At 41.4% G+C, this 14,710-nt stretch overlaps 1 protein-coding gene across 1 annotated transcript in view; it reads left to right on the top strand.

The window, feature by feature from the left end:
* Positions 1-14,710, top strand: part of LOC134346985 (ADAMTS-like protein 1) — a 546,173-nt gene that overhangs the window by 274,524 nt on the left and 256,939 nt on the right. Inside the window, exon 4 of the mRNA XM_063048923.1 lies at positions 13,905-14,032. Within this exon, the coding sequence (XP_062904993.1) occupies positions 13,905-14,032 (128 nt within the window). The remainder of the gene's footprint in view (positions 1-13,904; positions 14,033-14,710) is intronic.

Genomic DNA, 14,710 nt, shown 5'->3' on the forward strand with positions numbered 1-14,710 from the left:
GGTAATGCTGATGTCCAAATAAATGATTGGAAAGTAGATGAGAAGCTTTTTTTTTGGGAGGAGTGGAGTGACGAGGGAACTAGATGGGAATAAGTACTCATATTGGGAGCCAGAGCAGAAACAGCAGTGTTAATGAGAAGTGTAGGAATATTTGTGGATATTTTGCTGAAAGGTGCATGGACAGGAATGTTGAGCATTCCTACAGGGAGAGAGGTGCTTCTGGCTCTTCGGGAAAGAAACTGCAATACTTTACTCAAAGAGAATGCAGACTTTCAGCTGGGGCATAAACCTGTGTTTGAGGTCTGCAAGTCATGTGGATCCCACATGAGTTAACTTTCTGGACCAGTCATCTTTGGAGGCACGTCAAATGCCTTACTAAAGTATGGGGAATCAATATCAACAGCCCTGCCCTTATTGATCATCTTTGTCATTTTCTCAAAAAACTCATCCTCAAAACTTAACACTTCTTTAGTCTACATGTTTAATGTACAGTCAGTGACTTTCGCAGTTGTACTGATAAAAAGTGCAAAGGCTTTCTCACTTTATACTTACTTGCACAGTTGTCACATGACAAGAAATTAATGTTTGCGATTGGAATTTGGCTCTGCACAAACTCAACGACAGACCCTCCAAGTAAACTATCAGAATTTTAAAGGTTGCATCTATTGCATCGTACTGCTGCTGCTAAGTTAACAAATTTCACAACATATGACGGTAATGGTGAACCTGATTTTGATTCTGAATGACTTTCATGTTCTTTCTTTTTTTTTTGTGGCTATTTGGAAAGACAAATTTCAGAGTTGTGTAAGGATGCATGTTTTGATAATAAATGAAACTTTGAACGTTTAAACTTCACTGGTCACAGAACTCCAGCCAGCATAGTAGCCTGCCACCCCTTTTCTCTGCCTTCTATAGAACATAGAATAGTACAGCACATTACAGGCCCTTCGGCCCACGATGTTGTGCTGACCCTCAAACCCTGCCTCCCATATAACACCCCACCTTAAATTCCTCCATATACCTGTCCAGTAGGCTCTTAAACTTCACGAGTGTATCTGCCTCCACCACTGACTCAGGCAGTGCATTCCACACACCAACCACTCTCTGAGTAAAAAACCTTCCTCTAATATCCCTCTTGAACTTCCCACCCCTTACCTTAAAGCTATGTCCTCTTGTATTGAGCAGTGGTGGCCTGGGGAAGAGGCGCTGACTGTCCACTCTATCTATTCCTCTTAATATCTTGTATACCTCTACCATGTCTCCTCTCATCCTCCTCCTCTCCAAAGAGTAAAGCCCTAGCTCCCTTAATCTCTGATCATAATGCATACTCTCTAAACCAGTCAGCATCCTGGTAGATCTCCTCTGTACCCTTTCCAATGCTTCCACATCCTTCCTATAGTGAGGCGACCAGAACTGGACACAGTACTTCAATTGTGGCCTAACCAGAGTTTTATAGAGCTGCATCATTACATTGTGATTCTTAAACTTTATCCCTCGACTTATGAAAGCTAACACCCCATAAGCTTTCTTAACTACCCTATCTACCTGTGAGGCAACTTTCAGGGATCTGTGGACATGCACCCCCAGATCCCTCTGCTCCTCCACACTACCAAGTATCCTGCCATTTACTTTGTACTCTGCCTTGGAGTTTGTCCTTCCAAAGTGTACCACCTCACACTTCCCTGGGTTGAACTCCATCTGCCACTTCTCAGCCCACTTCTGCATCCTATCAATGTTTCTCCGCAATCTTCGACAATCCTCTACGCTATCTACAACACCACCAATCTTTGTGTCGTCTGCAAACTTGCCAACCCATCCCTCTACCCCACATCCAGGTCATTAATAAGTTGAGTTCTGAATCTAAACAATCCACGTCCACCCCGTTCATCCTTATCTTCTAAATCAACCTATCATGAAGGACCTCATCAAATGCCTTGCTTAAAGTCCACGTAGATGACGGCCACTGCATTAAGCACCTTTGTTACACCATCACAAGACATTCAAACTTGTAAGGCATGACCTTCTCTGTCTCTCAACAGATCATACTTTTCCAAATACACATAAGTCCTATCCCCAGTACCTTCCTCAATAGCTTCCCTACCACTGACATGAGGCTCACTGCCCTAATATTGCTTGATTTATCCGATTTCCTTCTTAAGCAATGGAATAAAATTTGCTACTGTCCATAAAATTATGAGAGGCATAGAGACAGTAGACAGTCAGAATCTTGACCCCCAACTAGGAACGTCAAATACCAGAGGACATGTTTTTAAGGATTGAGAGAGGGCAGTTTAAGGGTGATGTAAGGGGCAAGTATTTCACACAGAGAGTGATTGGAGGTAGTAGAGGAAGCAGGCAGCTTGGTGAAGTTTAAGAGGAATTTTGGTAGACACATGAATATGAAGGGAATGGAAGGATATGTGCAATAGTCAGGAAGGGGAAAAAAGGATAAATTGACATCAAGAGTGACAGAACTTTGTGGCTTGAGCAGCCTGTCCAGTGCTGTACTGTTCTATAAACTGTACTCAAAGGTGGAAAGCACAGTGAACTAAATCCCAGCAGAATGAACTGAACCTACCCAACACAGCTGAAAATATCCCAACATAGAGAACTGTACCCCAATACAGTGAACAGTATCCCAACATAATGAAGTGAACCCCAAATGAGTAAACTTTAGTTCAGCAAAGTAAATGTCCAACAGCTGTCTGAAAACAATTATACTTTCCTATAATAGTCAACTATACTCTCAATGCAATGAAGTGCTCTCAGACACAGCTAACATAATGAACTATGCCTGATCATATTGGACTATACTCCGATGCAGAGAACTGACCAGTACAGTGGAATGTATAACAAAATATGCCACCCGCATCTCCATTGCTTGTGAAGTTTATCCAGCGCCATAGAGTGAACTCCATTGTGGACCCCTACAACCCAATGAAAGGACCCTAAACCTCTTATTCCTGTCAAGCCTCCACTTGGATGTATGTGCTGTATGTACTGTATATTATTCACGTTAAACACTCCCCATTGATGTGAGGTCCCATTCTCACTGCTCCTTGAGTAAAGGATCCTACCACAAATCAGAATTCCTCAACACAAATACTAACAGAATATTTGGGTGAAATATCTTGCAGCCACAAACCCTCCTGAGCTTGTTCTCAAATTTGATGGTGCATTACTTGTGGAATTTGTATAAAAATGTAAATAAAATTAGCATACTACTTTCAACATGAAATGCTTATTCAGATTCCTTAGAGATGTCACGTGGGGTTACATGGGACGTAGAGCACAGAAACAGACCATACTGTGAAAGGTTACTGGCTATAAATGGAAATGTGGAGTCGAAGTTACCGTCAGATCCGCTCCAATCTTACTAAAAGATGAAGCAGGATTCAGGGACCTATTCACACTCCTAATCTGGGTGTTCATATGTAGCCTGTCCATTTTGATGTTTATGCCCCATTCAAGACACATTCTGTCTTTCCCCATCTTAGTCAGCGTAATCCCTGTTCCCTTCTCCCTCTTGTATTCGTTGAAGCTCACTTCGAAAGTACCTATATCCCTTAATCCCCATATTAACCACTCCCTGTGTGTATGACTTCATATTCTTACAACTCTTTGGGTAAAGGAGTTTTCTCTCAGTGTGTACGTGTTTTGGCCTCTTGAGTTATGTTCTTTCTTTGAAGTGGAAAAATTGATGAATAAACTCTTGCTGTGCTTCCAGCTGGGTGTAGGTATTGATTACAACCGACGTTTCGAAGACAAACTCTGCCACGTTCTTCAGGGATGATGCCTGGGCATGTCTAGAATGAAGGCCAAAGAACAAAGAAGCCTTGTCTTCTCTTTACACAATGATTCAAAGCAACAAAACTTGCGCTGAACTTCCTCCCCGTAGAGGTAAGTTATAAAGGATCTAGTGCTTTACGTAGAGAGAAGACGAGGCTTTTATGTTCTTTGGCCTTTGTTCTAGGCATGCTCAGACATCACCTCTGAAGAAGATGGCAGAGTTTGTCATTGAAACCTCGGTTATTATCGATACCTGTACCCATCTGGAAGCCAAAGAAGAGTTTATTTGTCATATGCACTGGGAGAGCACTAGATCTTGGAAATACTTGCAATGCATGTACTCCATTATAACCAGATGTATCCTGACATTTTAGAATGTCTACTTACGATCACTTGAAACTTTTAGCTGGATACTTGATGTAGAAAACAACAATGAATTAGCTATCAGTAACTAAACAGCTAAGGAGGTGAGATGCTTGAGGTAGCATGTTGTGTGTTTACAACCCTGTAATCACCCCACAACCATCCACCTCCCCCCTCCACTCTACTGCTAACTTGAGTATTTGGCATTCGCATGTCATCTAGTGATTGTTCCCCTTGAGACATTTATCCCTAAGTTCCAAATGACTCTTTTTAAAGATAGCAGTATTGTATGAAGAATAGATCTGTGAACTAGAGTTTGTTCAGCTTTGGGTTCAAAGTTTGTTCTTTCATTCAACATGAAGTATTGTTTTCTTCATAAAGGCATTCTCATCATGAGGAATTGTCACTAATTCAACAAGGTAAGGCCGATACTTTGTTCTCAGGTGCCTGATTATACTTCAAAACAAACAATCTGTTGGATCTCAGCAGGTCGACCAGCATATGTGGAAGGAAAAGAATTGGCAATGTTTTAGGTTGAAACCAGATCCAGGGTCTTGACCCGAAAAATCAACAATTCCTTTCCTCCACGGATGCTGATCAACCCACTGAGTTCCTCCAGCAGATCGTTTGTTGCTTCAAATCCTGGCATCTGCACTCTCTTGTGTCTCTGCCTAGTTATACTTAGTGTGCTGTCCACCACTCAGCATGGACGTATTCAATTACATACCGGGGGAAGAGCTTGTCTGTCTACAGCTTACGATGATTATTTAGTGACTGAAGTAGCTGCACAGAACTATTTGGCCTGCCGCTCAGTAGTCTTGTATGAATACTTTGCAGCCCTGCTGTGTGATTTGGTAAATGTCCACTGGAAGACAGGATAATGCACACAGGATAAATATGTTAAGGGATGTGAGAGGAGTCTGGGTGGCATTGTCAGGAAGGAGAGGTAAATCAAGAGAAGAATTGAGAAGTGATCAAAAAGGGAAGGGAATCTAGGCAGGAGTTGTTGGGAAATGGAGACACCAGCAAAGAGAAGGGAATAGGATGTTTGGTTATGAAGGGGAGAAGATTTGGCTTTGGAGTCACTGCCACAGGAAGGGCTAGTCTTAAGTGTCTTTGCTTTGATTAGCCCTAAGCTGTGGCGTATGTTATGTCAGCCTCATGGTTGGTCTTTATCTGGAGTCAGGATTGTTCCAGTTGAATTCGGTCATTCTTGAGGCTAGATCTCTATGCGTCTGGTTTGGATCTCGGTGAATGAGCATTCTTGATCTGGACAGCTGTGCAGCTCCTTGAGAAAGTGAATTCAAGATTAAAAAAAAGTCTTTTTTCTGACTTTGATTTTCCTTCCATCTGTGACTGTCATGGGAAGGAATGCATTCTGTGTTGGTACAGGTGGATTTAATTCTGGAGATCTGTGAGTGTGTTAGTATGTTGAAACATAATGTTTAATTCCAAAATGAGATATCCTTATGAAGAAATGAATTAGGAATAGGAGTAGGTCACTTGGACTCTCAAGCCTACTGCACTATTTAATAGAACTGTGATTGACCTCAACTCTTACATTCCTATCTATCCCCTGTTGGAGTTGTGGAATCAGAGAATCATGGAGAGAAGCAGTGTGGAAGTTTCAATCCACTGAGGCAATGTTGCTCAACAACAACCCACTCATGCTAATCCTATATAAACTCCATTTTAATTTGCCAAACTTTGTTCTCAACAGCCTCCAAGATTATAGCACTCACCTACACCTAAACAATTTACAGTGGGCAATTAACCTCCCAACCCACATGTCTTTGGGCTGTAGGGAAAAACTGGAATACTTGGACGAAACCTATACGGTCACAAAGAAAACCTGCAAATATCACATAGCCAGTAGCCAAGGTCAGGATTTGGCCCAATGTTTCTAACACTTCGAGGCAGCAACTCTGCTAGCTTTGTCACTTTGCTGCCTTGAATGTTTTTTTATTCCTGATCTATTAAGTATGTATCCACCTCCTTCTTCTTTAAAAATATTGGTAATATTCAATCCCCATTTGAGAAAAAGAAATCCAAAGATTCACAAACCCTCTGAGAGAAAAATTTTGCAAATCCTCTGAATGCCTCTAGTCCTAGATTGTTCCACAAGTGGAAACATCTTCTATCCACCCACTGCATCTAGACTTCTCAGGATCTTTGTTTCAGTCAGGTCGCCTCTCTAGACTCTTGTAGAAACTAACACCAATTGTATCTATCAGTCTAGGAGCTTTCTCTCAAGTGTTTCCAATATATTAGCACTTTTCCTTAAACACGGAGACCAACACAATGCGTTGCTCGATGTGATGTCACCTGGACCACACAAGATAACTAAAGGATAACCTCTGATTTCAAGTTACCAGTAACAGATCATAACACTTTGCTTGTCTTCCACACTATTGCTGTATTTGAATACTAGCATTTTACAAATCTTACACTGGGTTGTTTACATCCTTCTGCATCTCAGAACTCTATAATCTTTCACCATGTAGATAATGATTTTTTTTTCCCTGGTAAAGTGGAGAGATTTCACAATTCTCTGTATTATACTCCATTTGTCAGATCTCTGCTCATTCTTGTTACCTATCTATATCCTTTTATACTTTATTTGGCTCCCTCGCAATTTACTTAACTAGCGATGTTTATTCCATTCACTATACTGTAACTATCTGTATCTCAGTAATGATCGTCGTGACACACAGTTCATTAGATTATGCCAACCAGAAGGAGAAACATTTATAACTAGTCTCTGTTTAATGTTAGCCAGGCACTCTTCTATCCATGGCATATTTTTCATCCTACACCATGAGGTTTTATTTGTTATAATTATTTTTGATGTAATATCTTATCAATATTTCTGGAAATCTAAATATAGTACGTCTATTGATTTTCCCTGTAGCCTTAACAAAATCACAAGCACAGAAGGTTCTTCCAGAGTAACACACACAAAATGCTGAAAGAACTCAGCAGGTCAGGCAGCATCTATGGAGTCGAATAAACAGTTGACATTTCAGGTCAATGCCCTTCATCAGGACTGGAAAGGAAAGGGGAAGCTAGAATAAGGAAGTACGGGGAGTGGAAAGAGTACAGGCTGGCAGGTGATAGGTCAAACTAAGTGGGGGGGAGGGGTAGTGAGGTGAGAAGCTGGAAGGTGATAGGTAGAAGGAATCTGATAGGAGAGGACAGTGGAACATGAGAGAGAAGAAAAGAAGAGGGTCACCAGAGGGGAGGTGAGGAGAAGAGAAAGGATGAAGGGAGCTGGAATGGGAGATGGAAAAAAGAGGTGAGAAGTATAATTAATGAAAATTAGAGAAATCAATGTTAGTGCCAACAGGTTGGAGGCTACTCCAACCTGATGGGATCTATCTCTATGTGACTCTCTTGTCCACTTGTCCCTCCCCACTGACCTCCCTCCTAGCACTTTGTTTAATTCTACTTTCCATTCTGATATGTCAGCCCATGGCCTTCTGTACAGTCACGATGAGGCCACCCTCAGGTTGGAGTAGCAATACCTCATACAGTATTCTGTCTTAATAGCCTCCAGCCACATGGTATGAGTAACAATTTCTCTAAATTCCAGTAATTACTCCCAATCCCCTTTATCTTTTTCCATCCCCCATCCTGGTCCCCTCTTACACCATCTCTTCTCCTCACCTGCCTATCACCTCCCTCAGGTGTTCACTTCTCCTTCCCTTTCTCCGATGGTCCACTATCCTACCAGATCCCTTCTTCAGCCCTTTACTTCTTCCCTATCACCTCCCCACTTCTCATTTCATCCCTCCTCCCTCACCTACCTATTTTCTCCCTCACCTTGTTACATTTAACAATCTCAGCTATTTTTGAATGACTAAGGACATCAAAGGTTGCAGAGAGAAGGCAGGAGAATGGGGTTGAGGGGAAAAATAAATCAGCCATGATCGAATGCTGGGGCAGACCCAACAGGTTGAATGGCTTAATTCTGCTCGATGTCTCATGGTCTTATGGAGTAAAAGTGGTATATTTTTGGACCTTCATGTCTGCTCATTGAATATTTAGAGATAAAGCTGTGAGACTATTTGCAGGCACTTGATACTTCTATTCTCTGAAAGTAACTATATCTGTAGAGAAAAAAATCTCCATGTGTATTGTACTCATGATAAAGTGGATGAGCTGTATCGTACAGTCAAGCACTGCAGATTCACTGATGGAAAACCTCTCTGAGCAGTGAATTGGAAGGCAGCATGCTGTGATAGGCACTGAAGCGGATAATGGCCATGACTGCAGAGAGCATTGAGACTCACTGAAACTTTGGAAGTGGCCAATGGAGAAGAGAAACACGTGAGTACAGAGTAGAGAGTGTTGGTGTGTAGCTGCATACTGTTAACATGCCAAGATTGGGGATCACATTTCAGCTTACCCTGTTCATTGCATATCTTTCAGTATTAAAACCAAGTTATAATTCTAAGCATCATGCATATTGAACATTAACTGAGTTTGTTCATCTGTTCTGAATGACAGCTCCGAGCCAATTAAAGTAATGGATTTAAATGCCATAATTTGCCCTTTTATATTATCCTAATTTAAACAATATACAAAAGTACCCTCAGGCTGTGGGACATGGCATGTATACTAATTCCCAATTGGATCGAAAGCAGGGCGAGAGAGAGATGAGCCTCAGTCTGTAGTCGCATGGATTCTGTGCTTCTCAAGCAAGTGGAAAAAATGGGCCATGCTCCAGCAGTGAGGAGGAAGGTTTTTGTAATCCTAGGAATGCTGCCCTATTACAGTGAGGGAAACTACTGCTGTTTGCAATTAAGATATGGTATGTACTTGGAAAATGTGTGTAAGTTTATTTGGAGGAATGCATAGTTAAACTCTCTACAGGTAACAGTGTATTTTTTTAAATACATTAGACGACACCACCTGCAGTTGTGTTGATTCAGTGTAGTTTATTTGTAGAACAAAATATTTGTTTCAAAATTGTTATGAATATTTCTGCATAGATCGATCCATGTAAAAATTGCAAAGTTCCTCTATAACATGTGAATATAGGCATTGCTGATCATTTTTTCCCTGGGTGAAGCTGGAGTCAGCCTTTGAAGGATGTTTCAGATTTTGGAATAGTGCATTCATCTGTGACAAACACTCCTCGGACAACATGATCCATGTTCCGCTTCAACATTCCAAAAGGAACATTGCGCACAGAATGTTGTGACATCATCCTGTGCACCCCTGAAGTGGAAGTTGGCTCAGGTTTGCAAAGGTGGCCCATTTGTGAAAGAAATCGATTGGCATTCTGGAACTGAAAGACCCATTATGTTCAAAGGTTCTAGGAGAAAGTGTTTTAATAACCTTTATTTATCCGTGTCATAGAATCATAGAGAAGTACAGCGCAGAAACAAGCCCTTTCAGCACATCTAGTCCATGCCAAAGACTATTTAATCTGCCCATTCTCAGCGACATGAACCAGAACTATAGTCCTCCATACCCTACTATTCATGTACCTATTCAAACTTCTCTTAATGTTGAAATCGAGATTGCATGGGCCACTTGTGCTGGCAGCTCATTCCACACTCTTACGACCCTGTTGAGTGAAGAAGATTCCCCTCATGTTTCGCTTAAACTGTTCACCTTTTAATCCTTAACCCAAAACCTCTGATGCAGTTCCACCCAACCTCAGTGGAAAAAGCCTGCTTGCGTTTACCCTATCTATAGCCCTCATAATTTTGTATACCTCTATCAAAAACTCTTTTCAATCTTCTACGCTCTAAAGAATACAGCCCTAATGTATTCAATCTTTCCTTATAACTCAGGTTGTCCAGACCTGGCTACATTGTTGGAAATTTTCTCTGTAGTCTTTCAACCTTGTTTACATCTGTCGTGTAGGTACATCGGTGACCAAAACTGCACACAATACTCCAGATTAGGCCTCACCAACATCTTGTACAACTTCAACATAACGTCCCATCTTCCGTACTCAACTCATTGATTTATGAAGGCCAATGTACTAAAAAATTTCTTTACAACCCTATCTACCTGTGATGCCATTTTCAATGAATTATGTACCTGTATTTCCAGATCCCTTTCATCTATCACAGTGTTTTTATCCATCTTTAGTAGATCCCAAATCCTGAGACCAAAAAACCAGAAGACATACTGTAGGAGCAGCGTTAGGCCAACAAGCCCATTGAGTTTTCTCCATCACTCCATCATGGCTGATTTGTTATCCTTTTCAACACCATTTTCCTGCCTTTTCCCTTTGACACTTTACTCATCAATAGTCTATCAAACTCCGTTTTAAATACTTGGCCTTCACAGCCATCTGTAGAAATGAATTCCACAAGTTCACCACCTTCCGGTTAATAATCAATTGCAGTCCTGAAGAAGGGTCTCAGACTGAAACGCTGGCTGTTTATTCATTTGTATAGATGCTACCTAACCTGCTGAGTTCATCCAACATTCAGCATCTGCAGAATTTCTTGTGTTTCTGAAATTCTTCCTCATTCCTGTTCAAAAGGGACATCCTTGTATTCTGAGGCTGTGCCCTCTGGTCCTAGACTCACCGTCTATAAGAAACGTCCTCTCCACATCCACCCTATCTAGGACTTTCAATATTCGGTAGGTTTCAATGAGACTCCATTTCATTCTTCTAAATTCTAATGAGTACCTACTCAGAGCCATCAAAACATCCTCACACATTAACCCTTTCATTCACAGGATCATTCTTGTGAACATCTCTGGATCCTTTCTAATGCCAACACATCCTTCCTTTGATATGGGGCCTAAAACTGCTCACAATACTCCAAGTGCTGTTTGACCAATGCCTTATTAAGCCTCAGCATAATATAAACACACACAAGATACTGGAGGAACTCAACAGGTGAGGCAACATCTATGGAAATTAATAAACAATCGATGTTACGGGCCGAGACCCTTCATCAAGTCTCAGCTCGAATTGCTAACTGTTTATTCAGTTCCATAGATGCTGCCTGACCTGCTGAGTTCCTCTCGCATTTATGCGTGTTCCTCTGCGTTTCCAGCTGCAGTAGAACCTCTTGTGTTTGTGCTCAGCAACATATCTTTGCTTTTATATTCAAGTCCTATCGAAAAGAATTTTAATATTGCATTTGCCTTCCTTAGCACTGGCACAACCTGGAAGTTAACTTTTAGGAAATCCTGCACAAGGACTCCCAAGACCCTTTGTAACTTGGATTTTTGAATCTGATGGAATGATAACATGGGTTTAGTGTACCATTAATGCCAGTGGAACCTTGGTGATGACATGGACTCAGTGTGCTGAAGTGTATTTTTACATAATCTGTGAATATAAAATGCTGGATTCCAGAGACTCTACATACTTCCTGCAGCCAACATTGAACCTCATCTTTTTAATAGTATCTTTATAGGTTCACCTTCAAAATATTTGACTGAATTCATTTTTACAGTACATTTCTAGATTAATGCAATAAGAGGTTATGTTCCACTTTGAAACTGCCTCCAAGAATTCAAAGTTAGGCCTCTTCTACTGAGTGACCTTTATCCCTATTCACTCAATAGAACTGACAAACACTCCAATGAAAAGCTGTGCGGTCTGGTATCATTGGCATCCATTTCCAAACCTCCAGTTAGAGATACTTTGTGGCCCTGAAATAGACCATGTGGTGTTGGTAGGTTTGTCCCAAGTAGATTGTCTCCAATCTCTCTTATATTTGCAAGGATGGGGTATTGTCAATGATACAACAAAGTTCAAATGGGCTTGATGAGACAGATGGGGGCATAGTGGTTCCCCTGAATGGATATCTAGAAGCAGGGATCAGATCCGTAAAATGAGGGGCCAGCCATTCAGGACAGTGATAGTCAGAGAGTTGTGTAGCACAGAAATGATCCTTTCAGTCCATCTGATCATTTTGTCCTTCTATACTAATCCCATTTAATCTATGTCCTTCCATATCATGTCTGTTTGGGTGCCTGTTGGAATTTCTCTGAAGTATTGTGATTGTATTTAATTGCACTATCTTCTCTGACAGCAAGTTTCAGATATCAACCACTTTCCCTCAAAATTCCTTCTTTTCACAAGAAATCTATGTCCTCTTGTTTTTAATGCCTTTACCATGGGAAAGAAAGAGTACATGCTCTGTACAAATGGCTCCTATAATTTTATTTACTTCTATCAGGTCACTCCCTCAGTCACCTTTACTCCAGAAAAACCAATCCCAGCCTTTCCAATCTTGCTCTGTAACTCAAATTGTCCAATCCCGCAAAATCCTGTTGAATCTCCTCTGCACTCCCTACAGTGGAACCACACCTTCTTATCATGTGATGACCTCAACCAACATACAATACTCCAGGTGTGCTTTAACCAGCGTTTTATGAAGTTGCAGCACAACATCCCACATCTTCGAAGGCAAGCATTCCATGTGCTTTCTTCTCCACCCTCCTTAACGATGTTGCCACTTTTAAAGAACTATGAACTTAAGCCATTTAAGGTCTCTCCTCTGGACCAGAACTCAGAGATGAGAAGTATTTTCTTCACCTAGAGGATGGAAAACATTTAAAAATCTCTATCCAAGATGATTATGGAAGTTTATTTGCTAACCAGATTCAAGATAGAGACTGATAGATTTTTCAGTATTAAGGAACTCAGAGTTTATGCAGTAAAGTGACACTCATAGCACCAGGTGCTCTACTCATGCTTATACTTCCCATATTCTTCTTATGTATTTATGTAGTTTCTCCTAGGTAAATAGTTGTATTTTTCTGAGATGTTTTGGAAATGCAGCATCATGTAGTTTGTAAATGATATGACTGATAATAAAATCTGCAAAATGTTGTGGTTCCTTGCCCAATGCTCAGAGTAACTAGTGTCTCTACATCTTAACTGTGAACAGCTAGATAGAAGCACTAAGATCTGAGCAGATCGACTTTTCATCCTCATTTTGTATAGTTACACCCACCCACAATGTCCATTCAGTCCCAACTCAACCGAAACCGACACTGCATCCCTCTCCACTCGGTCACCACCCAAACCCAATCCTTCCTCAAATCTCACCTCCAGTCCTAAACCCATTCCTTGTCCCAAACAATCCCCCCAAAAAACCCAACTTGCACCTTGTGTTACTCATCTGCCACTGCAACTACACCACAACCTCGACGCAACCCCACCTCACACCGCTTTCCCAATCCGACCTAAGCCCAATCTGCACCCCTTTCTACCTTCAACTCCCGCCCTCATCATCCCAACTGTACCTCTACTTCTACCACACTCTCATTGCCTTTGAATATGGCTGAGATGGAACCGATGGTTGGAAGAGAAAATGAAGGGCAAGACTTGAAAATGTGACGTAATGTAAATTGTGTTGACAAATTTGCACTGACCTCCATCAAACATTAGCCTTTTGTTATGACTCCTTCACACTTTGTTTATTCAGAAACATTATTTGCTGCATTAAATGTTTCATCTGAAACTTAAAGCCCCTTCATAAAAGAAAGAAATACTGAAATAAACACTGATCTCTAGCATTGGGATCTAATCTAATTAAAATATCACATTAAAGGACTTGAATTGCCTATGAACGATGCACGTACTGTGAGAAAAACAATTTCTTTTTATTTTTAATTATGCATAATCTACCTCCAGGGCTAAATATCCACCAAACACTCAATCTTACATGAAGCTGGGGATGTAATTTTCATGGATGTTCTCTGCTATGGTATCTGTTGTCTTGAATGTTTTTGGCTAAAAATGGTCCTGTGTCTTTCAGAGTTGGCAGACAGCTCACTCAGAGGAGGATGGAGATTCACAGTGGGATGCCTGGGGCCAGTGGAGTGATTGCTCACGGACCTGTGCTGGAGGTGCTTCATACTCACTGCGGCGATGTCTGAGTAGCCGGTAAGTGCCTCCTTTGCTTTTAGTTCCCTGTCTGGTTGGCTCTGCAGAATTGATGTCAGTGCAGTGTGTCAGACTAAAACCAGATTCCTGCCTCAGTGTTCTGGCTGGCCTGACCAGTGTAAGGTGTTCCTGCTGCATGAGCTGTACTCTGGGCCTGTTTGGAGCAACTAGTGAGTGACTACTAAGCTGCAACCAATGTCATCCAGTGCCTTCTCCTCCCTGTCATTTTATAGGCAGATTGAGAGTCTGTGCCTGATGGCTGCAGGAGTCAGAAAAGAGTTTGTTTCCTTTAACTTCTCTCAAACATAGGGGTTGCTGGGGGTCATTTGAGATCAGCACTGTGGGAGCATTCAATCCCTAGAATGCCCATCAACTGCTAAAAAAAAGGGCACCATCAGAAAGCTGAATGCAAGTGGAAGTGAAGATGAATGAATGGTACCTGGCAATCACCTTCTTGATTACGCAGAGTAACATTTCTTTGCTTTTAAAGCCTTAATCGTGAAACAGACTGTTAACTCACTGTTCCCCAGGACAGAAGAAGACTGTCAACTCATAGACTGACTGACTGCCCACCTCCCTCCATAGGTGCTGCCTCACCCACTGAGTTCCTCCAGCATTTTGCGCGTTGCTCCGGATTTCCAGCATCTGCAGTCTCTCTCTGTCCTGATTTCAGCAAAA

This window comes from Mobula hypostoma, chromosome 5 (assembly GCF_963921235.1).
Source record: "Mobula hypostoma chromosome 5, sMobHyp1.1, whole genome shotgun sequence".
Taxonomy (NCBI): domain Eukaryota; kingdom Metazoa; phylum Chordata; class Chondrichthyes; order Myliobatiformes; family Myliobatidae; genus Mobula; species Mobula hypostoma.